The sequence below is a fragment of the Manduca sexta genome, chromosome 24, assembly GCF_014839805.1.
Source record: "Manduca sexta isolate Smith_Timp_Sample1 chromosome 24, JHU_Msex_v1.0, whole genome shotgun sequence".
Classification (NCBI taxonomy): Eukaryota; Metazoa; Arthropoda; class Insecta; order Lepidoptera; family Sphingidae; genus Manduca; species Manduca sexta.
In genome coordinates this window covers 14,526,137-14,552,347 of record NC_051138.1, presented here as the reverse complement: position 1 = coordinate 14,552,347, position 26,211 = coordinate 14,526,137, and the positions used below count along the sequence as shown (strand labels likewise).

Below are 26,211 nucleotides of genomic sequence, written 5' to 3'. Positions count from 1 at the left end.
CAACTAAAATTAAAAGGTATGTTCGGCCAATACATGCTATTCTGTTTGTCATTTTCTTGAATAAAAGAACACTTCATCGACATCTCTAACGCGGCTATCCTACGCCAGTCCTTTCCATATAATTCTTTCCACTTTTCAAAACTGTTTACAGTTTCTGGTATGTCTTCAAACTCCATAGATTTTTCTTCCACCAACGTTTGCGCTTTTAACCGCTCTCGCTCGCGTTTCGCATCCTCCTTATACATACTGTTTGCTTTTAAAAACTGTATAAACTCCTCACTCACTTCAAATTCATCATTTTCGTCATCTTCACTTTCAGATTCACTTTTTACACTCGATTGACTAGATTCAACGGTTTGATTATCGTCCGACCACGTTTTCATACAATTTTTCTTTATTACATCGTGTAGTAGCTTATTTTCATACTCCAATGCTACTGCCTTGGACTTCCAGTAAGCGATTTGGTGTTTCAGTTGCCATGTCGCGGCTGCTGTAAAAGTCTCCGCATAAGAAGACATTGTGATACTAAAGTGATTATGTTTATACCTGTGTAAACTCTTTTTCAAGTGCTGTTTCTTTTTAGCAGATTTCCTTTTTCTCTTACGATGCGAGGTGTTTTGTAATGTTTTTGACGAATGTGAATATTGGTCGGGTGGTTGGAAAAACATTTCGACAAGTGACGTTTGACCAGTGTTGCCGCTTAAGAATAAATAAACGCAGCAAACTTTTACTAAAATGTCACCGCATTGGATGAAATAAATTAATGGTCACTGGAAGTCAATAAATTACTTAATCAATTTTTATCATAATAATATTAAAAAGCTATCCACTCTTTGGCTATCCATAAGTAATATGGCGCGAACTAGGGTGAATCATGAGTTTTAATTCACATTGGTCTATTGTTTACAATTTACAGTATTCCGTCTACGGGGGCGAATCCGTTTTTATGCATTCACGGGCGTTCTTATCGAAGGACAACTTTGTTGGCAATATTTTAGGTACTAGGTCCTTCCCAGGGTCTCAAACTACCTCTACACAAAATTTCATCGCAATCCGTTGGGTAGTTAACGAGTTTATCGCGTTCAGACAAGCAGACGGATGCTGCAAGGCAAAATCCCAAACTCTCCAGCAAGGAAGGGGTCTTCACAACTGATTCATGGAAATCGTTGAAATTAATTACGCCATCTAAATCGGCATCCATCCGCTTCAGCATTATATCCATTAATTATTCCTGTTACCAAAACAAAACAAAAGGGATGTTCATATACACGCGTAATTCGCTGTCGACTCGCTGTTAAACAATGCGGTTACGTGTCGTCATGCTACACCTCACTATAGCTGAAATATATTGTGTATAAATTCCAAAATTATCACAATGCCAGCTACCTTATTCGCCCTATCTTACTATACTAAATGCGAAAGTTTGTACAAATGTTAGGAAGTTTGTTAGAAATAAACAAAGAAACGGCTTTGGGTGAAATTTGCCATTCGTATAGACTATACACTCAATTAACACGTAGGCGAGTTTATTTCTCGTTAATTTGCTCCCCATAGGAAATAATGTAATATTAATCTCATTTTGTATATAGATGGCGCTAGCATCTTACGGGTGATTTAGGAACTTTTGTAGCGGAAAAGACTTTTCATGCGGCGGGGGACTGTTTTAAAGGGGCCGTTCAAGTATTACGTAACGCAATTTTTGAACTCCCCACCCCCATGTAACGCGCCGTAACGTTTTCCGCCACCCCCTCCAAAAGTGATGTAACTCTAAATTGTCATTTTTTTTAAATATCTATTCACAATTATTTTACGCAAAATACCGGGAAATCGCTAAAATACCTTTGTTGTTTTAAAATAAAAAAAAACAATGTTTCATAACGCTTTGTACGCGAAACCCCGTCCCGCCCCTGTAACGCATCGTAACGTTTTACAAGAAAACAATTGCGTTACGTAATACTTGAACGGCCCCAAAGTCATTTTTTTTAGAATTTTTTAGGGGAATAATGCCGTTATACATGTTGCGTAACTTTAATACTTTTCACAGCTTGCGCAACGGAAGCTCGCAAAATGAATAATTTTGCATTTTTCATTGATGCTGCGCTCCTATTAGTCTTAGCGTGACGTTATATGGCCTATAGCCTTCCTTCATAAATGGGCTATAAACATTAAAATGAATTTTTCAATTAGTGTATTCAATTATTTTTTTTGTATAGGGCCAAACGGAGGGAAGAGCAGACTAATAAAAAAAACAATTGCCGTTACTATTAAATTATATTTAGCATTAAAATGTAATATGAATATTGTATGCTATAAATAACCAATAATTATGTCATACTCATTGTCGTTGCTATATAACGGTCCCCACAAATTACACCGTAGATCACGAAAATTATGCATAGCAAGTGTTTTATCCTCACTGGGTATTAAAAACGTATTTACACTTTGTAAACCTTGACTTAATGTTAATATTTCGTAGTTTGCAGCCGTAATCTGCTGAAATTTATACAGTACGTAACAAGCTTTCTGCGAGGGTTGTAATCTGCCTGGTATGAGGTGTCCGCGATGACGTACTCTGCCAATGTAAAGTGGTTCTCCATCACTATCAGAGTATCCCGCTTCGACAGCTAGTGTTGGTATCTGGTTCTCTTGTGTAGGCACCCACATACAATCATACCCACAGAGCACCTGAAGAAAAAAAATAATAATGTGAATGAATGAATCCTTCAAGGCCGAGGTTCGTCCACGACGACCAATGTCAATGGACATCAGCCGGGGACACAGGATATATTACAGTGCACAAGTGTGTGCAATACACAGGTGCACTCTGTTCTTCACACTCACAGACCGGTGAGACAATCCGACATGACCGGAGAGAGATCAGGCGCAGGAACAATGGTTACACATGCTTCAAACGGCACGGGGGTATCAACTATCACACCGCCAACTTCCTGACTTCGGGCTGCAACTGAGAATTTTTTAAGATGGACAAACCGTGTCGCAATAATTTTGACCCGACCTGGGATTCGAACCTAGAACCTCTTACAACTACGCTACCGAGGCAGTCAAATTTAAAATGTATAACGTAATTAAGTCAGATTGTTACTTGCAGCTCTTTTTCGTATGAAACGTACATATTTCCAAAATTTTCCCAAACAGTTCATTAGCATATTAGGATAAGGGATAACCAAACGACGCTTGTATTATTGCAAATTAGAATAGCATAAAAATAGGATATTATGTCCCGATTTTAAATATGTAAAACCCTTAATATTTGTAAACTAAAAATATTATGTTTAAATCCTGTAAAGTCGCCTGAAGAGAGTAAGAGAACAATCAAGCGAACCAGCAGTTTGGAAGATCACCTAAAACAAACAAACAGGATCGTCTTTTGGTTTTATAAAAAAATTCTAAAAAAAATCTTGCAAAATAGTTCAGAACTTGACACTTGTGTAATTAAAAAATTACCCAAATTAGGTACCTCAAATTTTTTCTCTCTAAGAATTTGTCCTCCCCAAGAGAAATATGCAATGTTTTCCGACGGCACATATTTCCCCAGCACCAAGGATCTATGTAGTAACGCTCTCGCAATGTACAACGGTTCACCCTCATGGCCTCCAATCAGTGCGTCTTCAGGAAGTTGTTTGTCCTTTAACTCCCATCGGAGTTTGCCTTTGGTTATTGGTTTATTATCAGGCACCTTCAGTAACGGTGGCACTGAAAAGCATGTTATTTTAGAATTACAGTTGAATCCGTCTATAAGGACCTGTTAGTTATAACGACTACATGGCGAGGTCCTGTCCAAAGCTCTAGGTAAACATATCGCTTAAAACGACACAGCGATGTCGCTCAATCATCTATCTATCAAACTTATTAGCTAAGTCGACTCAGACATTTTTTTTTTACCAATCTTAAATATTCTTTCGAGTCTCATTATAATGTAAAGAACCTTATGGTTCCTGTCATAATTGACAAAAAGATTCATTTTATTACTGGTTATAAAATTTCTCAATCTTTTTACTCTGCCATTTTTAAACATTGGATGTGCTTAGATTAAAAATAAACTTTTGTATCAGCAATGAAAGATATTTTGCATTGTGAGTAAAAATAAATTTTTAATCATATTTTTTTTTGTCTACAAACTAGTCCACACTTGGAATCAAATGTATACTATAAAGTATGAATTGCTTATAATAACTATCGGATATAATGCAACCAGGTAAGGAGTCCCCTTGATGTTGTCTAAACTGGATCTAACTCTTTATTGCATTACTGTGAAGAGTTGTTTTGGTTTGTCTTGTCATTTCAGTTTTGCAACATTTACATTTATTATCAGTGTGGGTGGGATGAATTTGGCTATTAAAAGAGCAAAAACACTGCCAGGACACATCCACTCAAACCGTAATATGTTTTAGTGAATTACTATTACCGAAAGTACATACATTATTTTTATTCAATATAAAATTAATTTTAATCCTGAATGACTACAAATACCTACTCACATTCAATTCTCCAATAAACTTTTTCTATTTGATTGTGGCAGTAGAAAGTCACATAATTGAGATCACATTCATTAAAAGGCAGTTTAAGTATTGGATTGGTTTCCCCTTGTCTACCATACATGACATGTTCTGCATCTTGCATGAACCAAAACTTTTTGTATTCTTCTCCATTAACAATACCCTGTATATTTACTTGTACAATTTTTCCATGATTATCACCAATAATTGTTTCACTATCGGCTCCTATTATAATCTGTAATTCAAAGTAATTATATTTATTTTGGATATTTAATTATACATGCATGTAAATTTTTTGACATTAGAAATAATTGCAAAAACCCTTGTAACAGATTTGGGTGAAGTTCAGCACATAGCTCATATCAAGCAGCTCTAGAGATCATATCCCAGATTCACATATATCCTTATCCCAGGAATTTAATCCCTCAGTATTTTTTAAATTATTATTTTATCAGATTTTATAAATAAAATTGCAGTGGCATCATACAGATAGCACTATGGATAGCTACAGTGATTTAGGACATATGAACCTAGATCAATATAGATCATGTTCTGATGTTTTCTTGATAAAATGCGACAGCGGGCAAGATGCTTACTTTTGTATGTATTCTGCGAAGTTAATTTTAATTTTCAACCTGGATTAAAATCTATACATATTATCAAACAAAGTCCCCAAGAGCTGTACTTGTATGTCATTAATTTTCTCAAAATCTATTAAATGGACTTTTATGAAAATTGATATGAAGGTAGTTTAAGACCCTGGGAAAGTTATAGGCTACTTTCTGTACCGCGAAAAAAACTTCATCACGCGGGCGAAGCCGCTAGCAAAAGCTAGTAGGTGATAAAGATATTATCATGTGAAAAGGCTACATTTGCCAAAGAGAATATAATCACTACGTTTTAAATATAACCACTATATTTGCTCACCGTCACAAGACACTTGGCATGCAGAACTCTTGCTAATCCGATAATAGCAACGCCGGTTGTTCTAATATCAAAACACATGCCATTATTTGATATTTTGTAAAATAAACGCTTGTTTGTTGATAATGTAGTAAACTCTGTGAAGACATATTTTTTTACTGTTGTTTGCCATTATAAGTAAATATTTTAACTAAAATTAAGTAAATAGCATAATAATTTGTAAAATCTAAGCAGACAGTAGTAGGTAGTAACAGATAACACAAGGCAGTAAATAGTCATGTAAATTAATAATTTGAATGATTTTTCTTACATTCTGTATAATACAAATACTTTATCTATGATAATTATTATCTATGATAAAAAATATATTTTAAAAGAAAAGATATAAACGTTTAGTGAGTATACTTTCAAAGTATCTTACCTATAATATCACCCATGGTGCTAACTGGTGCTAACCAGCCTACTTTCACTAAGTAGGTATAGTGATTCACGCATCTATTCAATAAAATTTTAAGACTGTGGCATTTCAAAATATATTAAGTATATTATAATTATTTTTGGGTTGTTGCTACATCATTAGATTTAAAGAAAATTATAATAGATTAGATAATAGATACCTACGAACATCGATAATCGATATATATTTCGGCATGATATTATTATCGGCATGATATTATTATTATTATCGGAATATTTTGATAATTGATAAAAAAATATCGTTTTTATTTTCCGACAAAAGCCGATAAATATCGGTTTTTAAAATAAAATAACTTGTTTTTTATCGCTCTACTTTGGGCAAATGTGTAATTTATATACATTTTTTTTTATAAACTGCTCAAAGCAATCGGACGAATAATAGATTAGAATTAAACTTTTTGTTTTGAATATAACTGGCCACTATAAAAATGTTAAGAAATTAAAAAACAAAGGAGAATCGGCATTTTTGTTAGGAGTTCTCAATAATGTCAATAATGTCGTCAGTAGAGTATAAAAACAGTATTTTAAAATTAAACTATTTTTCCGATTTTATCGCGATTTTTTATATATTAATTTTCTTCCGACGTTTTGAAGACTTTGCTGCCTTTGTAGTCACGGGGGGGGGGACTGAGGTGTTAGTCATCCGCTAAGTCAAAGTTACAATATCTACCTATAGTGCCACAAACTTATCAGGGGGTCTAGACAAAAACCCTTTTCTGTTAGCGTTCACGCTTACGGAAAGTTTAAAATGTATGACAATGACATATTATGCTGAAGAGAAGTCACGTGACTGCTGCAAAAATTAGTAGACAAAAAATTTCAATTCGGCATTCGGAAAGAAACGTTAACGTTAGCGTGACTAATAAACAGTCCATAGAGAAATGGAATATACAAATGGTAGACAAGTGTAATTTTTGGCCACTGAAACTGCTATTTAGCGTCACCGATTCACGTTTTATTTATCAACAATTGTAGACCTCACGCTACGGTATTCATCAACTGGAAAATTAGTGAAATATTCTTTTTTTACATCATTATGCATAGTTTAGACGAGCAGACAGATGCAGCGGCAGACTTTGTTTTAAAATTATTTAAAACTTTTTAAGGCAAACTATTCCGTCATGCATAATATTGTTGTGTAACTTTAATCGTTTACACTGTGCGCGTAACGGCAACTCGGAAATAAAACACTGCTCCGATTTTTTGCATTTTCATTGATGATCAGCTCCTATTGCTTATAGCGTGATGTTATATGGCCTATAGCCTTCCTCGATAAACGGGCTATAAACACTAAAATATGTTTTCAATTCGAAGCACCAGTTCTTGAGATTAGTGTTTTTTTTTTTTGATAGGGACAAGCAGATGGAAGTACAGAAGAAAGAAAACAATAATTACAATTAAAATATATTTAACTATAAAATGTTATATACATACTGTTTGCTATAAATAATGATGAATTATGTCATACTCATTGTGATCCCAATATAACGGCCCCACAAATTACATCGTGGATCTCGAATATTACGTATAGTAAGTGATGTATCCTCATTGGATAATAAAACGTATTAACACTTAATAAATCTTGAGTCAATGTTAATATTTCGTAGTTTGCAGCCGTAACCTGCTGAAATTTATACAGTACGTAACAAGCTTTCTGCGAGGGTTGTAATCTGCCTGGTATGAGGTGTCCACGATGGCGTACTCTGCCAATGTAAAGTGGTTCTCCATCACTATCAGAGTATCCCGCTTCGACAGCTAGTGTTGGTATCTGGTTCTCTTGTGTAGGCACCCACATACAATCATACCCACAGAGCACCTGCAGAAAAAAAATGTGAATGAATGAATACCTCCCAGTCGAATTTCGGCCACGGCGGCCAATGTCAATGGACATCAGCCGGGGACACGGGATATATTACAGTGCACAAGTGTGTGCAATACACAGGTGCACTCTCTGTTCTGCACTCTCACAGTCCGGTGAGGCAATCCGACATTACCGGAGAGAGATCAGGCGCAAGACCAATGGCTACACATATTTCCCACGGCACGGAGTTATCAACTATCACACCGCCAACTTCCTGACTTCGTGCTGCAACTGAGATTTTTTTAAGATGGACAAACCGTGTCGTAATTATTTTTGACCCGACCCGGGATTCGAACCTAGAACCTCTTACAACTACGCCACCGAGGCAGTCAAATTTAAAATGTATAACGTAATTAAGTCAGATTGTTACTTGCAGCTCTTTTTCGTATGAAATGTCACATATTTCCAAAATTTTCCCAAACAGTGCATTAACATATTAGGATATGGGATAACCAAACGACGCTTATATTATTGCAAATTCAACAAAGTAAAAATACCATAAAAATAGGATATTATGTCCCTATTTTAAATATGTAAAACCCTTAATATTTGTAAACTAAAAATATTATGTTTAAATCCTGTAAAGTCGCCTGAAGAGAATAAGAGAACAATCAAGTGAACCAGCAGTTTGGAAGATCACCTAAAACGAACAAACAGGATCGTCTTTTGGTTTTATAAAAAAAATCTAAAAAAAATCTTGCACAAAAAGTTCAGAACTTGACACTCGTGTAATTAAAAAATTACCCAAATTAAGGTACCTCAAATTTTTTCTCTCTAAGAATTTGTCCTCCCCAAGAGAAATACGCAATGTTTTCCGACGGCACATATTTCCCCAGCACCAAGGATCTATGTAGTAACGCTCTCGCAATGTACAACGGTTCACCCTCATGGCCTCCAATCAGTGCGTCTTCAGGAAGTTGTTTGTCCATTAACTCCCATCGGAGTTTGCCTTTGGTTATTGGTTTATTATCAGGCACCTTCAGCAACGGTGGCACTGAAAAGCATGTTATTTTAGAATTACAGTTGAATCCGTCTATAAGGACCTGTTAGTTATAACGACTACATGGCGAGGTCCTGTCCAAAGCTCTAGGTAAACATATCACTTAAAACGACACCGAATAAACATTATTTATCTAAGGATGGAGCATTGCTGTGATAACAAGCTGTTCTGTTCATAATTTTCATTGAAGTTACGTAGTTGATTGTTTTTAGCAAAAAAGTATAACTAATGAAAATTTAGTTTCAATAAAAAAGACTCGAATAAGTCTTCTATTCGGTGAAATCGAAAATTCTCAAGAATTCAGAAAAATATTCATAACTCGAAAACTATGAAATATCGCGGAACATACATGGGGGTGATTCGGATAGCCCAAGGGGTGCTCTATGCCTGGACCTCCGCTTGACACTACTTTCTGGGACACCCTGTATAGCTACAAAATTAATTAAAAACAGTAAATACTCAATTAAAATTAGGCAAATTCTTGTATGGGGCTAATCCAGATCTGCCAGGGAACGACGAAATACCGATATTCTGTTTATTAGCACCATAAACATTATTTATTTGATGGATTCACTCATGTGAACTAGTGGAACGTAGGGAACATGATGGGGTTGCAGGTAGTGTTGTCCGAAAACAAAAATTAAGTACAATACAATTACGAGTTCGGGATAAAGTTTTCCATTATTATCTCTCAAAAGTTATAAATTTTCCCCGTGCAACAGTTTACATTACGGCTCCGCTTCTTTTATCTATATATATAAATTTTTGAGAAAAATTCAAAAAATATTGATACATAGAAAACTATGAAAAATGGCGAAACATACATGGAGGTGATTCGGATACCCCAAAGGGTCCCCTATCTCTGGATCTCTGCCTGACACTATTTTCTGGGACACCCCTGTATAAAGCTAAGAATTTATTTGTTTGTTTATTTGAATGCGCTAATCTCAAGAATTATAGGTTCGAATTGTAAGTTTCAGTGTTGGAACTTCAAAAGCTCATTTATCGGGCTAGGCTATAGGATGTATTACATCTCGCATGATCAATAGGAGCTGAGCAATATTAATTCCTTTCAAGAGCTTCCGTTGCGTGCGCTCAGAAAATAGTTTGTTTCTATCCCGGGAAAATATATAGCGTGACTTTGAAACCGGAAAAGCTTTATCCCGGAAAAACTTCCTCACGCGGGTGAATCCGCGGGCAATTAGAGATAAAATTATAATTATACCCGAATGGGTACAAATTCCTACTTACGTTCAATTCGCCAATAAACTTTTTCCATTTGATTGTGGCAGTAGAAAGTCACATAATTGAGATCATATTTATTAAAAGGCAGTTTAAGTATTGGATTGGTTTCCCCTTGTCTACCATACATGACATGTTCTGCATCTTGCATGAACCAAAACTTTTGTATTCTTCTCCGTTTACAATACCCTGTATATTTACTTGTACTATTTTCATATGATCACTAATGATGGTTTTATTATCGGCTCCTATTATGATCTGTAATTCAAAGAAATTGTATTTATTTTGGACATTTAATTATACATGCATTATAGCTATAATAGAGATATCTTTTTAAGTCTTTTAAAAATTGTGGAAGTTTGTTAGAAATAAATGAAAAACCCTTGCAACAGATTTGGGTGAATTTCAGCATATAGCTCATATCAAGCGGCTCTACAGATCATATCCCGGATTTACATATATCCTTTTTATCCCAGGAATTTAATCCCTCAGTATTTTTTTTTTCTTCAATCAGGTTTTATAAATATATTGTAGTGGCATCATACAGATAACTTAGGCGAACGCACTTCTATATATCAATGTGAATGCATCGCCATCATACAGGCTGCCAACGCAGTGGGCAAGCGGGGCTTAACAGGCCATAAAATACGCATAGTGTCAGCTAGCGTTGCGGTACTACGAGCCCTTGACAGTGAAACGATTCGGCCAGGTCTCATACTAGATTGCCACCAGGCATTGGAAGTGATAAGCAGGAATAATGCAGTCACCTTACAATGGATTAAAGGGCACAGCGGCTTTCTAGGTAACGACGCAGCAGACAAGATGGCCAAAAGAAGATCAAGTCAGGTAGTGGTAAGACCTATTCTAACAGTACCACTACCTTCTTCTATCTAAGATCATGGCTGCGACAAAGAACGGAAGAACAACATGCAGATCAATGGGCAAGTAAAAGTGCATGCATACAGTTCTGGGAAGCAGTGCCACACCCAAACCGTCGTCGGACGAAGCGTCTTTTGTCCTTGGACAGGGCCTGTGGAGAAACCAGGAATATCCTGCACTTCTGGAAGGAGTTGGACTGGCTACACACATAGCTGGCCCATCACGCACAACGGCCCGTCTTGCTACAGGCTAAGTGAAGTACATAGAACATAGATCATACAGATAGCGCTATGGATAGCTACAGTGATTTAGGACATATGAAGCCAAAACCTAGATCAATATATTATTATGCTGCTCCAGGTTTAATCAATTAGATTTCATCTTATCCCATGTTAACGGTGATGTGCGTGTGTTAGCATTGTATAACTATTGTGACTATGTACAAGAAAGACTTGGAAGAAAAATACAAAATTTTCTGCCTTTCTTCTTCGGCTAGTCATCACTTAGGTAGCTAGTGAAAGGCTGGTAGGTTAGCTAGGTTAGGGCTCATATCCTCGCCGGTGAGGATCACGACGCGTTATTCTTCAATTTCCCCCTACCTGCCAGCCCAAGCTGGTTACTTCGGTTTGTACTTTGTCTTCATTATAAATTTTATCCCTAATTTAAAATGTCCATTGTTATATAAGTATAAGTTTTATATAAGTAATTTTAATAGTTGTTTAGAAATAATAATAATAATTCTTATGCTTTGTTTGATGTATCATAAGTGCAACGTTGTTCGCCTACGTGATAAATAAAGTATTTTATTTATTTTTATTTAAATATAGATCATGTTCTAAGGTTTTCTTGATAAAATGCAAGAAAGCGTGCTGAGATGCTTACTTCTGTATGTATTGTGCGAAGTTAATTTTAATTTTCAGATTAAAATCTAAACATATTATAAAACAAAGTCCCCAAGAGCTGTCTTTGTATGTCACTGATTTTCTCATAATCTACTCAATGGACTTTTACGTAATTTTGTATGAAGGTAATATAAGACCCTGGGAAAGTTATAGGCTACTTTCTGTTCCAAAAAATATATATAACAGGCGAAGCCGCTAGCGAAAGCAAGTAGGTGATAAAGAAATGGTGTGAAATGATTTATGTTTGCTCACCGTCACATCACATATTTCATGCAGATCTCTTGACAATCCGATAATAGCAACACCAGTTGTTCTAATATCAAAATTCATGCTATTATTTAATATTTTATAATATAAACGCTTGTTTGTTGATAATGTAGTAAACTCTGTAAAGACATATTGTTTTACTATTGTTTAACATTTATATGTAAATATTTAAATAAAAATGATATAGCATAATAATTTGTAAAATCTAAGCAAACAGTAATAGGTAAATAGTAACAGATAACACAAGGCAGTAAATAGTCATGTAAATCAATAATTTGAGTCATTTTTCTTACATTCTGTATAATACAAATACTTTATCTATGATAATTATCTATGATAAAGAATACATTTTAAAGGAAAGATATAAAGTTTAGTGAGTATACTTTCAAAGTATCTTACCTATAATATCACCCATGGTGCCAACTTTCACTAAGTAGGTATAGTAATTCACCCACCTATTCAATTAAATTTTTAGGCTGTGGCTTTCCAAAATATAATAAGTATATTATAATTCTTTTTGAGTTGTTGCTACATCATTGTATTAGTTTAAAAGAAATTATAATAGATTAGATAATAGATACTTACGAACAGACCCGTTTAACTCAGCGAAAAAAAGTAACACAATAGCGTTGAGCAGCTATCTCACTTTTCATAATTTTTCCATACATTTAATGAATAGGGTCTTAGGCAATGACATTTTACAAATAGACGCGTCATATCCTAACAAAATTGCACATAAAAACAGCGGAGTATTTACTATAGTCACAGCCCTAGCGGCTCGCATCGATACGGCCCGAGCGAGCCCGAGTGGTTCCGAATGGGCCCGAGCGTCGGCCGCCCCGTCGCCATGACAGTCGAATGAAATGCATTTATTAGTTTAAAAATTATTTAAATAGTGTATACTTATTACTAACGTATGAAATGAAACGTTTTTCTTTCACAGTTGGAGTATAATTTGTACATCGTCTAAAAACACAAGAAGTAATTTTATTTATAAAAATACAAGAAGTTAGTAAGCAGACTAGCCGCGACAGTGGTTGGAGGTTGACTAAGTGAATGTCGGGCAGTTACCTTACTTTCGTCTTGCCAGTATTGAGCTCGGATAACGTATCTATGTAATAAAAACATCTTAGGTCTTAGGTGTCTCCTCAGAACAATGACAAGCATAGAAGTAACACTATGACATTTGAGTGTACTCTGTCTTAGACAGCAAGAAATTTAATTGTGTTGCGATCCCTTCTGACATCTTATCGATATCGATAGATGCTTTGTCTATCGGCTATGGTAAATTCACAGACCTGCTAAAATAAACACTTTTCGGTCAGTCAACTACAAACCGTTGCAAATTGCTATTTTAGATAAAGGCTAAAAAATGATATCAAAATCCTGATTTGGTATTCAAGTACCAAAAGAAGTCTGGGTATATAAAAGCACTCGTTAAGAAGCTGTTAAATTACAATAAATTATAGAACTACCGGCTTTCTACAAGCTAAATTTTGTCCAATTTTCATTCGTTATTTACAGCAGTTTCTATGCCTTCCGAAACGTCATTCAAACAAAAATGGTCAAGCATTTAGATTATTAAATTAAGAAAATGTTAGAAATTTCGAAGGAATGTAAACCGCTGTAAGTAACAAACAAGAAATCGGCCGGAATTTCGTTTAGGAGAAAGCCAGTACGCCTTCTGTTCTTTTCTGACTTTCTTAGGGATTAAAAGATACCCAAGAGGTATGATTTGACAGAAGCTACTAAAATGAGACAGTAAAATTAAAACACAGCGGTATCATTCATGTCACATATGTTTGATAACTTATTTCAATGTTAATAAAACTTTGTCGAAATGCTTAGAGCAAACACGGTGCTGTTTTTTCAATGCCAATTGGGATGAGCTATGGCAACGACCCATTTTGCCTCATAGCATCATCTGTGGGGAATCTGCAATGAAACACGTTGTATGAAACACACTATGAAAATCAGATAGTTTCCTCGACCCCAGCCTTCGCGCACGGTTTCCAAGTGGCTTTTACCACTACATAACCACCATATATTGAAAGTAAAACGCAATTTATGCAAAATGGTAAACTACAATATACTAACATCTATGTTATCGACAGAATATGCAGAACAACACTATTGAACACGACTACGTAAATTGGTAAAAATGAAAAATACTTAATAATTACTGTATCGAATGGCCAACAGCGGATTATAATATGACTACAGCATAATAAAGATTAATTAATAATACTTTTTGCACTCATGTACAGGGCTTAAGCAAATATATTAGGTTTTTTGTTTACTCACCGATGGAAGCTGATGATTTCAGTCTCATTTTCTTTACGAGAAGAATGAGATTTACACCCCACAATAACGCAGGCTATTACTTGTTCGTAGGGCTATATTATACTTAAACAGCACTGTGTATTTATTAAAATTAACAACTAAAATATTACAAAACATGTAGCCACTTTTGAAAAGCACGCGCTGAAGTATAACGTAACTAAATTGTGTGGGCGCGTTTGTGACATTGTTTTAAGGTTGGCAAGTTGGAATATTTGACATTTTATTTGCATATAAATTCTGCATCATAAAGAGGACCAAAGGTAACCATTTGACAATTTTTAAAGTGTACGCAAGCCGACCTTAGCAACATAATATTTGTCTCGTTCTTTTCAACGGTTTTGGCCTATTTGAAAAAAAAGGATAAGTATATGAGGGTAATTTAGATTCCTTCTATGCTTGTTCTTGTTCTGAGGGTGTCTCTTTCTACACAACGTCCTTTATTACTGTGTGTGTTGTAGTAAAAGCTGTCAATCGATCACAAATAAACGTGCTTGTTCTTGTTCTGAGAATAAACGTCTCTCTCTGGTCTCTCTGCTCTCATCTCTGGTTTTGAAACAGCGTGTACCGCCATTTTGTATTATGGTTAACGTTTAGCCGCTTCTTTGAACCAAAGCTTTGAACCTCCGTGTAATTTTGCGCTGCAATTCGCTATTTTAATTTGAAGACGGTTTTCATTTATTTATTATCTAATTATTGTGTTTTATGGTGTGCGAATGTTTTTGTAAACAGTATATTATAAAAGCAATCAATAAGTGTTTACCAGTTTAAACGAGTAATTGCTTTCTTCGTATACTTCGATTTATTTTGATAATATAATGGGTTATAAGTGCTTTGTTCCCGGATGCAGTATTCGAGGCCGAGATATTAAATATTATAGTGTGCCCTTTACAAACATAAAAAGGTGGGAAGCGTGGTTAAGGATATGCCCATTTTTACAAAATTATCCTCCTACTAAACGTGAACAAATCAGGTTTTGTCATAAACATTTTATTTCTGAACATATAAAATAGAATCTAAGATTAGCACCTAATGCTATTCCCTTAGAAAACTTAGAAACTACAAATAAATATAAACTAACAAACCCAGATTTGATATTAGAAATTATACCCACTAGTAACGTTACTGACCCCTTTATTTTCAAAGTAGTTAACCCTTCTGAACTTAATCAACCCACTTTAGATCAAAATTGTTCTACCAAACAAAAAAATGAAAATTCTGAGTTGTTTGTTTCTTACTGGAATGTTTTCGCAATAATTTTCAGATAGAACATCTCATTGGCAACCAAAGGGCAAAGTGGGAATATATTGAGAGACTTTATAAAGTGGATGGTTTTGGTGGCAGAGCAAGAAGCACCAAACTTACTGAGTAGCACATAATTCCAACTTCATATGACAAAATGAAGGTAAATACACATACATTGTTCTATCACACTTCTATCCATAAAAAAAATTCTACCATGATCCATCATGCCTAAAATCTATCTTTTGGAGTCTTGGAATAATCTTTGGTCCTCCAATAGTTAGATTGAGGGTATATTTTATCATTCCATTCAACCATATATTAATAAACCGGGGTTTTCTAGGTGAATTTCCGTAAAAGAATTATGACTACTAATTTTTATGCATTTCACATTTGTTCCCCTCAACATCTTACTAGGCATTTATTTTTCAAATATAGGTACACTTTACAAATCTTAAATAAATAAAGTAGGGCTCTATGATTAGCCATTGAGGCGTACAAATATTAGTATTTTCAATTATATTCTTTAATAATTAAAAATACAGTCATTCTGAGTACAATGACATAAAATTACATTATTATTAAATAGTTATAATATTATCTGATCATTAAGGAACTTGTCGATTTTATAATAAGATTTCTCAATTATGAGTGACGAGTTTAAATTTTATCAAAGGCATATTTTTTATTTCATCAGATATCTTTAGGCCATTTAATTAAATATCTTTAAGCTTATAACAGATTGAATAACCATACCATGATTTATAATCATTTATTAATGAATTCACGAATATATTATTTATATTTTAAACATTTCAGGTCAAATTTGCAGCCCAAGTTTTTAGCAGGCAAGTGGCTACATCACTAGAAGTCCAGGTGAAGTATCTGCTATCTCTCCAGGATCTTCAATGTAATGAAGATGTTTTTTAAAGTGTATTAGCCACATTTTTGTGGTTTTAAATTAGCTATTATGCATACTGTGTATAGTATAAAATCATAGTAGTCTTCAAAATAATCTTTATTTTTGTGATTATTAAGCAGTTGTTAAAATCTTTTTTTCATAGTTATGCTTGTACACCCTAAAATGAACCTACCAGATAATTGTCTAGTAAATAAATTAATGACCTACAAAAAGTAGTATTTTGTGTATGTTTCCAAAATTATTCATATTTTTATTGATTTACAATGTGCAGAAGTAGTAATTTTACTTTTTAATTTAATATTTTATTTTCACTATAATGTATCCAACATTTTCTGTATTTTGTAGCATTTTTACTTGCAAACATGCCATTATATAATATTGCAAAATAATAAATTATACATGGAATGCTTTTCATGAGAGAATAATCATATTTAAGTAAATTTAAGCAAATTGTTATATTTTGTGGTTTTACATTATACCTACTGTATAATGCCACACCATTCCTTACATTGTGTAAAATCATAGTGATAATCTTCACAATTATCATTATTTTGCTATCTGTTAAGCAAGCAGTTGTTAAAATCTTATTTGCATAATTATGCTTGTACACCCTAAACTAAAAGTTTGTATGTTTCCAAAATTGTTCATATTCCTGTTCATATACTATGTACAAAAATAGTAATTTTACCTTTTATTTAAAATCATGTTTTCAATATATGTAAAATATCTAACATTTTTGTCTTTTGTCGCATTTTTTTTATAAATGTGCCACTAGTCTATTGTTCACTGGAAGCGATAAAGCCCATTGTATTTTCATTATTTTTAATTTTATGTAAATTGTTACTGAATTTATATGCAATCCAATTTTGTGGTTTGTATGTTGTTGTTGATTTATATGACAAAATATTAATTAGTGGAAAGCAACCAATATTGTATGTATAATAATTTTGTTGCATTTATGTTTATAATACTGAATTGTAACGATGAAAATTAAAATTATGTTTATAAATGTAGGCACACTGCACGCTGTGTACTATTCATGTATTTGCTTAATGCTAGTCCCATGTTTTAATCCGTGCACCAACTTATATAAGCTATGTGACTACTTTGTATACAATAATAATATATTTAATATCAGCCCTGTCTTATATACTTGCCCACTGCTGAGCACGGGCCTCCTACTACTGAGAGGGATTAGGCCTTAGTCCACCACACTGGCCTAGTGTGGATTAGTAGACTTCTCAAATGTGCAGGATTCCTCACGATGTTTTCCTTCACCGTTAAAGCGAACGATAGTTTCACAAAGAATATACACATGATTTTAGAAAAGTCAGAGGTGTGTGCCCTTGGGATTTGAACCTGCGGTCGTTCGTCTTGGTCCGTTCCACACTCACCTAGGCTATCGCCGCTTTGTATACAACATCTATAAAAAAAAAGCAAGTTAATTGATGGCAAAAAAATAAGCCCAGGGTTTCTTTGTGCCTTTCTTCTTCGGGTAGTCATCTCTTGGGTACTAGCTACCTAGAAAACTGGGTTAGCTAAGTTGGGGCTATAATCTATTCTTCGACGGCGAAGATCGCGACGCATTCCTTTTATTTTATTAAGATTACATCATATTCCTTTTGTCCTGTCAGCGCGAGCTGGATTCTTTCGTTTTTTTGTCTTTTATACTTATATTAATTCTTTTTGAAATTTAAAACGTCTGTAGTGATTTAATTGTAATCGTACATAATAATATTTTTATGGATTTGTTTTGACGTATCATAAGTGCAGCAATAAATGTTTTGTTTACCTATATTATATTTTATTGAACAGAAAATGCAATTATTACGAGCTGCAATTTTAAGTAAAAATTTAATTTCGTTGGTTAACGGTAGATTCTACAATTATGGTAAATTGGCGTGAAAATTAATGCAAACAAATAACACTACTAATAAATCTTTTTATTTCAAGAAAGGTTGTTTTAATTTTATCTGTCAATATTGAAATGGGTCAACACGTGACACTACAGTTACGCCGTATACTCACTGTAAAAAAACGATAAGTTTTTAGTATCAGTATGAAACCCGCCTAAGAACATCCGTAATTATTTAAAATTCTGAGAAATCCGGGGTTTTAGCGTTTTTAACGCCCCAGGAACTGCACTACAGGCACTTCGGCCAGTGCATGCGCCCGCGCAGATCGCGATCTTCCCTATCTACCTATAACACCTGTGAGGCCGCCTGCTCCTCAACCTGCGCGGTCCGCCGCCGCCATCTCTCTGCTCTCCCCTCAGAGCTCTCCCGCTCGCCAGTGTTGACCGTGACCAATTACTTACGTATGCGCGTCGTATTTTTTGCCAAACTTGACATAATTGTTATGGCTCAACAAAAAAAAATCAGTTACTCTAATCGCGAATTTTATGAGATGATACAGTGCTACATTTTAAGTGATAACAGTTAACGCGGTGGGCAAATAGTTTATGAACGTAGAACATCACCGCGTTTTCAAAGACAGGTAACCTAACTCCCGCGCACCCAATCGGAGAACGATTTCGCCAGCCAACCAAAGGTCATGGGAGTGTGTGCAGTTCAGTACATCCTCGCATACAGTTGATCAAGGAGGTGATGCCGTGATAAGCCCGACCATCGAAAATGCGGTTTTAGAGTTTTTCGAGCGAGACTAGGGTTGCCAGATCCAGGCTGATCATTTCCTGGACATTTCTGGGGCCACGAACGGAATCAGAGTTTTGGTTATTGGTCCGAGACTAAACTAAGTAGGAATTACCTAGAACTGTTGGTTGATGAAAATAAAATACTTTTTTTGAAAAATCTTTTTCACTTCACCCGCACTCCGCGCTCCCCTCGCCTCTGGCTAATCGGCGAGCGACGCGAAGCGAGCCGCTCACCCCTCTCCTCGCTCACCTAACGCAGTGCGAGCACGCTGTTTGGTTTGACTTTTGCAGCCGTAGTATCGTAACTTTGTGAAAAAAACTAGTATTTTTTCATTCCGGGACAGCAAAATAAAATTACTGGACACGGGACAACACGCAAAATTCCGGGACAATCCCGGAAATCCCGGTCATCTGGCAACCCTAAACGAGACCCTCGTACTGACACCAATGATGCAACTAAACAATGCGGTGTTAGAGAGTATTACGTGTGGAAGTTACTGAATTCTTTAGGGTATCACCCAATATATCACCCGTATTGTTGAGGTTAATAGTTGATACCAGTTTTTTAAATGCTCCATAGTAAAGACTAACAGTGGTTTCGGCTAAGATGTTTTTATTACATAGATACGTTATCCGAGCTCAATACTGGCAAGACGAAAGTAAGGTAACTGCCCGACATTCACTTAGTCAACCTCCAACCACTGTCGCGACTAGTCGGCTTACTAACTTTTTGTATTTTAATAAATAAAATGCCTTCCTGTGTTTTTTTGACGATGTACACATTATACTCCAACTGTGAATGAAAAAACGTTTCATTTTATACGTTAGTAATAAGTATACACTCTTTAACTTATTTTTAAACTAATAAATCTATTTTATTCGACTGTCATGGCGACGGGGCGGCCGACGCTCGGGCCCATTCGGAACCACTCGGGCTCGCTCGGGCCGTATCGATGCGAGCCGCTAGGGCTGTGACTATAGTAAATACTCCGCTGTTTTTATGTGCAATTTTGTTAGTGTATGACGCGTCTATTTGTAAAATGTCATTGGGTTTCGGATTTTAAAATGTTAAAATAGTATTATAGTTTTTATTTATTATGAAGGTCCTAAACCCGGTAAAATAAAGTACTATCTACTAGTTATGTCTAGGTAATAATCATTATCAGAGTGCATGCCCACGTCTCGTCGCAAGGAAGTAAGTAAGAAGGCAAGGATCGGTTTACGCGTTACGTCGCGTCGGCAAATTAACACATGTTCACATTGGCTTGTGTGTGTAACGTTACTATTGTCTTTCTATTAGTCTGTGGTCAAAATGTGAATAATTAACGCCCTCGCAATTAGAACTACCAATGAGCATCATCATTGCAATGATATGTCATTGCACTGACGTACGTCCGAATGGCGCCTGCATAAATAGGCGTGCAACGCGACGCTCCCCCTTTTTTTGAGCCATTATCTTTGGCCGTGGCACTACATATTCACACACGTCGTTGTTCCCGCTAGGGTTCTTCTTCTACTTAACGGCGTGCCTTCTATTATACGGCGTGCCTTCTTCTTACGGCGTGCCTTCTTGTACGGTGCACTACCACGGTGCCGTAGCAGACGGACGGGAGAGCTGCCTCCCGACCACGTCCAGCTGCGCACCACCATCGTCGGGTGTGCTGACCCCGACCGACTGCCGGCGAGCTGTCGCCGGAGCCGACCACGTGCACACCACCAACGTCGCGGGAGCTGACCCCGACCACGTGCACACCCTGCTCACCCACGTGGCCTTCCAACTGCCCGGCGAGCTGCCGCCGGAGCCAGCCACGTGCAACATCTACGTGCCGTTCGCCTGGATCGGAGTTCCCCAGGCCAGTGACTCTTGTTGCATAACACCAGCAACCAGTACCGAGTGTAACGCGGAGGTGTAAAAATAAAGCTCGTACCACGTAATTACCCTGAGTTTTCAATTGTCTCCTAACTATCTGCGGGCAGGCTACACAACCGCCGCATGTGCATCGTTTTATGAATGTTATCAATGATCGCGCGTACCATGTATAACATTGACCATGAATCCAAACACTGTTTGAGATATTTTAAAATGTAAATAACTTACTAATAATACGTAATTTTAATTTTTTTCCATTTTATATTAGTCATCACATATATTTTGAATGTAATACAAAAAATTGGATACCCTTTGAAAAAACAGTCTGTATTAAAAATATTAAATAACTCACCTTTAATATCTACAATTTGATGTCTGTAAAAATGAAAGTAATAAGATAACATTACAGTGGATAATGGACTTTGATAAATTTACCTACTTTATTTGTCAACGTCGAAAAGATTATAAGCGTTAATTGTTAATATGGCAATAGGGGACCGGCCTATGCTTGATTTTGTACATTATTCAATATGTAATGTTTAATAATACGAAAAAGAAGCACTGCTGCGAAAACTGCATAAAAATTGGTTAAAAAATGAGCGAGCAATTCATATTTAAAATATTGTAATGTACAGAAGTGGGCGCGATGTGGGGATATCGCTTCATCTCTTTCTTTAGCACGCGTCGTAATTCCCGATGACGTCACATGAGCGTATTTCGTCTCTTTTCTGTTTCTTGTAAATTACCCTTTCAACTGAAATTCAAAGTCTTATAACTTGTTGATTTTTTACCGGATTTTAATAATTCTTTCAGTGTTATAATTTATATTATGTAAATATTTGATAATAGTAAAGAACAAAAATGAGTCCGGTACCCTATTCTTATCGTACAACAAATATTTCGTTTTACTTTACGAATCAATTTGATTAAATATATTAATATTTACTAGTGCATAACTTCCACACTTTTTCTTTTCTACTCTTCTACTTTTAAACCTTAATAGTTATTAGCTGTACTGTCCGTAGCATTATAATATACCTACTAGGTTTTGGTCTTCCTCGATAAACGGGCTATAAACACTAAAGTATGTTTACAATTCGAAGCACCAGTTCTTGAGATGTGTTTTTTTTTTTGAATAGGGACAAACAGAGGGAAGTACAGACTAAGAAAAAAAAAACAATTGCAGTTACTATTAAATTATATTTAACATTAAAATGTAATATGAATACTGTATGCTATAAATAATTATCAATAATTATGTCATACTCATTGTCATCGCCATCTAGCGGCCCCCACATGTTACATCGTGGATCTCGAACATTACGTATAGAAAGTGATGTATCCTCATTGGGTAATAAAAACGTATTTACACTTAGTAAACCCTGCGTCAATGTTAATATTTCGTAGTTTCTAGCCGTAACCTGCTGAAATTTATACAGTACGTAACAAGCTTTCTGCGAGGGTTGTAATCTGCCTTGTATGAGGTGTCCGCGATGACGTACCCTGGCAATGTAAAGTGGTTCTCCATCGATATCAGAGTATCCCGCTTCGATAGCTCGTGTTGGTATTTGGTCCTCTTGTGTAGGCACCCACATACAATCATACCCACAAAGCACCTAAAGAAAAAAAATGTGAATGAATGAATACCTCCTAGTCGAATTTCGGCCACGGCGGCCAATCTCAATGAACATCAGCCAGTAGGAGATATTATAGTGCATAAGGGTGTGCAATACACAGCTGCACTTTCTGTTCCTTCACTCTCATAGTCCGGTTAGACGGCAATACGACATGATTGGAGAGGAATCAGACGCAGGACCAACGGCTTTACGTGCTCTCCAAGGCACGGAGGTATCATACCGCCAACTTCGTGACTCCGACGTGCGAGTGAGTAATTTTTAAGATGGAAAAACTCAGTCGCAACTATTTTTGGCCGGACCTAGGATTCGAACCCAGAAACTCAGCACTATAGTCGTACTTGTACCACGTACGCATTACAACTACGCTCCCGAGGTAGTCAAATTTAAAATGTACCTATAATTAAATTAAAACTGATTTTTACTAGCAGCTCTGTTCTTATGAATGACACATATTTCCAAAATTGTCCTGGATAATGCATTAGCATATTTGGATTAAGTACCAAACGACGCTTACGTTATTGCAAATTCTACCAAGTACCTATTTGTAAGACTAGTATAAAAATCCAATAATCCCCCTATTTTAAATATGCACTTTCCTTTATAATTTCAAACTAAAAATCTTATGTTTCAATCCAGTAAAGTCACCTGAAGAGAGTAGAAGAACAATCAAGCCACCCAGCCATTTCGAAGATCACCCAAAACATATAGGTTCTTTTTTTATTATAGATGTAGTAAAAAAAACTTGCAAAAAAAATCAGAACTTGATGCATCAGCTTACCGACTCAAGCAATTATAAAATTACCCAAATCTAGGTACCTCAAAAATTTTCTCTCTAAGAATTTGTCCTCCCCAAGAGAAATACGCAATGTTTTCCGACGGCACATATTTCCCCAGCACCAAGGATCTATGTAGTAACGCTCTCGCAATGTACAACGGTTCACCCTCATGGCCTCCAATTAGTGCATCTTCAGGAAGTTGTTTATCCATTAACTCCCATCGGAGTTTGCCTTTGGTTACTGGTTTATTATCAGGCACCTTCAGTAACGGTGGCACTGAAAAACACGTTATTTAAGAATTAAGTTCAATTGAATCCGTTTATAACAACAAGACGACAACAAACAAAAATACTAAGACAAATCTGCTCAAACCAAGCACTAATTAATTATTATTAGAGATAAAATTATAAATAAACCTGAATGACTACGAATACCAACTTACATTCAATTCTCCAATAAACTTTTTCTATGTATGTGTGGCAGTAGAAAGTAACATAATTGAGATCACATTCATTAAAAGGCAGTCTAAGTATTGGATCAGTTTCCCCTAGTCTACCATACATGACATACTCTGCATCTCTCATGAACCAAAACTTTTTGTATTCTTCTCCGTTAACAATATCTCCTATATTTACTTGTACCAATTTTCCATTCATATCACTAATAATGGTTTTATTATCGGCTCCTATTATAATCTGTAATTTAAGAAGTTGTATTTATTTTTAGACATTTTATTATAGCCTTATAGCTATAGTAGATCTTTTTTTTTAAATCTAATGTTACTATTATAAATGTAAATGCTTGTAAAAATGTTTGGAAGTTTGTTAGAAGTAAATGCAAAAACTGTTGCAACAGATCTTGATGAAGTTCAGCACATAGCTGATATCAAGCAACTCTAAAGATTTATCCTGGCGTCACATAGATCCTTTTCATACCAGTAATTTAATCCCTCATTATTTTTATTTTATTAATCAATCAGATTTTATAAATAGTTTGCACTGACATGATACATATAGCGCTATAGATAATAACAGTCATTTAGGACATATGAAGCCAAAAAGTTTTCCACACAGGCAGTCACAAGCAGAAGCTAGTTCAGTATAGATCATGTTCTGATGTTTCCTAGATAAAATTCAAGAGAGCAAGATGCCCACTTACGCCTGTATTGTGTGAAGTTAATTTCAATTTTCAATCTGCATAAAAATCTATAACATATTAAAAACAAGTCCCCAAGAGCGGTCTATGTCATTGATTTTCTCAAACTACTAAATGGACTCTTATGTAACTCTGGGAAGGTTATAGGCCACTTTCTTTTGCTGCGAAAATATTTAGCGGGTTTTTAATCCCCGAAAACTTCATGCGGCAAAGCCACTAGCAAAAGCTAATAGGTGATTAAGATATGGTGTGAAAACCGCTTATGTTTGCTCACCGTCACATCGCACCTGTCATGCAGAACCCTTGCCAATCCAATAATAGCAACACCAGTTGTTTTGACATCAAAGTTCATGCCATTGTTTGATAATTTGTAAAATAAACGCTTGTTTTTTGATGATGTAGTAAACTCTGTAAAGACATTTTTTTATGTTTTATAATCCACATGTACTGTTGTTTTCCATTTATAAGTTAATATTTAAATTGAAATTATATGGCAAAATAATTTATAAACTAAGCAAACAGTAGTAACACTAGACAGTATAGTCATGTAAAACAATAATTTTTTAATCATTTATCTTGCAAAATATTTTATCTATGATAAAGAATATAATAAAGGACAGATATACAAGTTTAGTGAGTATACTTTCAAAGTAACTTACCTATAATATCACCCATGATGTCAACTTTCACTGTAGCAATATTATATTGGTCTCAAAAAATATTTTTTACCACTACACAATGAGATCACCAAAATTCTGTCATTAGTTTATTTCGATAACCTGCAAGGTTGGAAACAAGGTTATTTTGAGGATACTGAAGGATGTTTGTTTTTTCGAAACCCTAAGTTCCAATTTTATTTCCGTCAAGCACGAAAATGTTATTGTATTAGTTCATGTGATAAGTATGTTCAGATTTCATATATTGTAGTTGTCATATATATTTTGTTTGTATTGCAGATTGGTTAATTGTAAGCAAAGAGAATTAAGTACAATATATATTGAAGTAAATTAGGTACCCTCCCAGTACCCATCTATCTTTTTAGACAGTGGCTTTCCAATTATAGGCAGACAAATTATGTATTATAATTCCTTTTGGATTGTTGCTACACCGTTGGAGTAGATCAAAGAGAATTAGGTATAATAGATTATTCTGAGTAGATTAGATAGGTACCTACAAAGAACATTACAATAGCTAAGAGAATTATAATTTACAATACTACGGAAAGATACAAGATAAACCTGTATAAAAACCAAAGAGCATTCATAATTCACATTTTATAATAAAATCAAATCCAATCCAATTTATTTTGATTGAGACGGCAGTACTGAGTACTGACATTTAATAATATTTGATAAAAGTAGATTTTTTTTTCTTCGTCCTTAGAAGACGGGCTATAGTCTTGCGACCATAGTGCCTAGTCTTACGTATTTTTGACAACAGAAGATTTTTTTTTGTTTTTCTAAAAAGAGAATACAAAGGTTTTCAGCCATGCAAAAATTGACAATGAAGCTACCGCCGAAAGACGTGATGAGCAAATTAAAAAGTGA

General features: G+C 35.3%; 2 protein-coding genes and 1 long non-coding RNA gene across 13 annotated transcripts; 1 reads left to right on the top strand and 2 right to left on the bottom strand.

Annotated features, from left to right (window-relative positions):
- Positions 1-2,252: 2,252 nt before the first annotated feature.
- On the bottom strand, positions 2,253-6,084 carry LOC115446388. Of its 4 annotated transcripts, none has more exons than XM_037442267.1 (6): positions 5,863-6,084; positions 5,445-5,578; positions 4,500-4,752; positions 3,479-3,714; positions 2,842-2,965; positions 2,253-2,685 (listed from the first exon to the last, which is right to left on the bottom strand). In XM_037442267.1, exons 1-5 carry the CDS (start codon positions 5,876-5,878, stop codon positions 2,933-2,935), a joined length of 672 nt encoding a protein of 223 aa, XP_037298164.1. In that variant the 5' UTR covers positions 5,879-6,084; the 3' UTR covers positions 2,253-2,685; positions 2,842-2,932. The 4 variants fall into 4 exon arrangements, with proteins under 4 accessions (XP_037298164.1, XP_037298165.1, XP_037298162.1 ...); XM_037442268.1 differs by having other exon boundaries at positions 2,846-2,965; XM_037442265.1 differs by lacking the exon at positions 2,842-2,965 and having other exon boundaries at positions 5,863-6,083.
- Positions 6,085-7,305: 1,221 nt separating this feature from the next.
- Positions 7,306-26,076, bottom strand: LOC115446387. 6 transcript variants are annotated; one of them, XM_037442263.1, is made up of 6 exons: positions 25,903-26,033; positions 25,324-25,443; positions 24,939-25,072; positions 23,952-24,204; positions 8,538-8,773; positions 7,306-7,734 (listed from the first exon to the last, which is right to left on the bottom strand). In XM_037442263.1, exons 2-6 carry the CDS (start codon positions 25,337-25,339, stop codon positions 7,387-7,389), a joined length of 987 nt encoding a protein of 328 aa, XP_037298160.1. In that variant the 5' UTR covers positions 25,340-25,443; positions 25,903-26,033; the 3' UTR covers positions 7,306-7,386. The 6 variants fall into 6 exon arrangements, with proteins under 6 accessions (XP_037298160.1, XP_037298157.1, XP_037298156.1 ...); XM_037442260.1 differs by lacking the exons at positions 7,306-7,734; positions 8,538-8,773 and adding exons at positions 22,277-22,712; positions 23,550-23,785 and having other exon boundaries at positions 25,835-26,076; XM_037442259.1 differs by lacking the exons at positions 7,306-7,734; positions 8,538-8,773 and adding exons at positions 22,277-22,712; positions 23,550-23,785 and having other exon boundaries at positions 25,903-26,076.
- Positions 12,302-17,711, top strand: LOC115446386. Of its 3 annotated transcripts, none has more exons than XR_005112912.1 (3): positions 12,302-12,442; positions 15,674-15,814; positions 16,471-17,711. It is a non-coding gene; the product is annotated as an uncharacterized LOC115446386 (long non-coding RNA). The 3 variants fall into 3 exon arrangements; XR_003938914.2 differs by having other exon boundaries at positions 12,426-12,502; XR_003938913.2 differs by lacking the exon at positions 12,302-12,442 and adding an exon at positions 14,890-15,313.
- Positions 26,077-26,211: the final 135 nt, after the last annotated feature.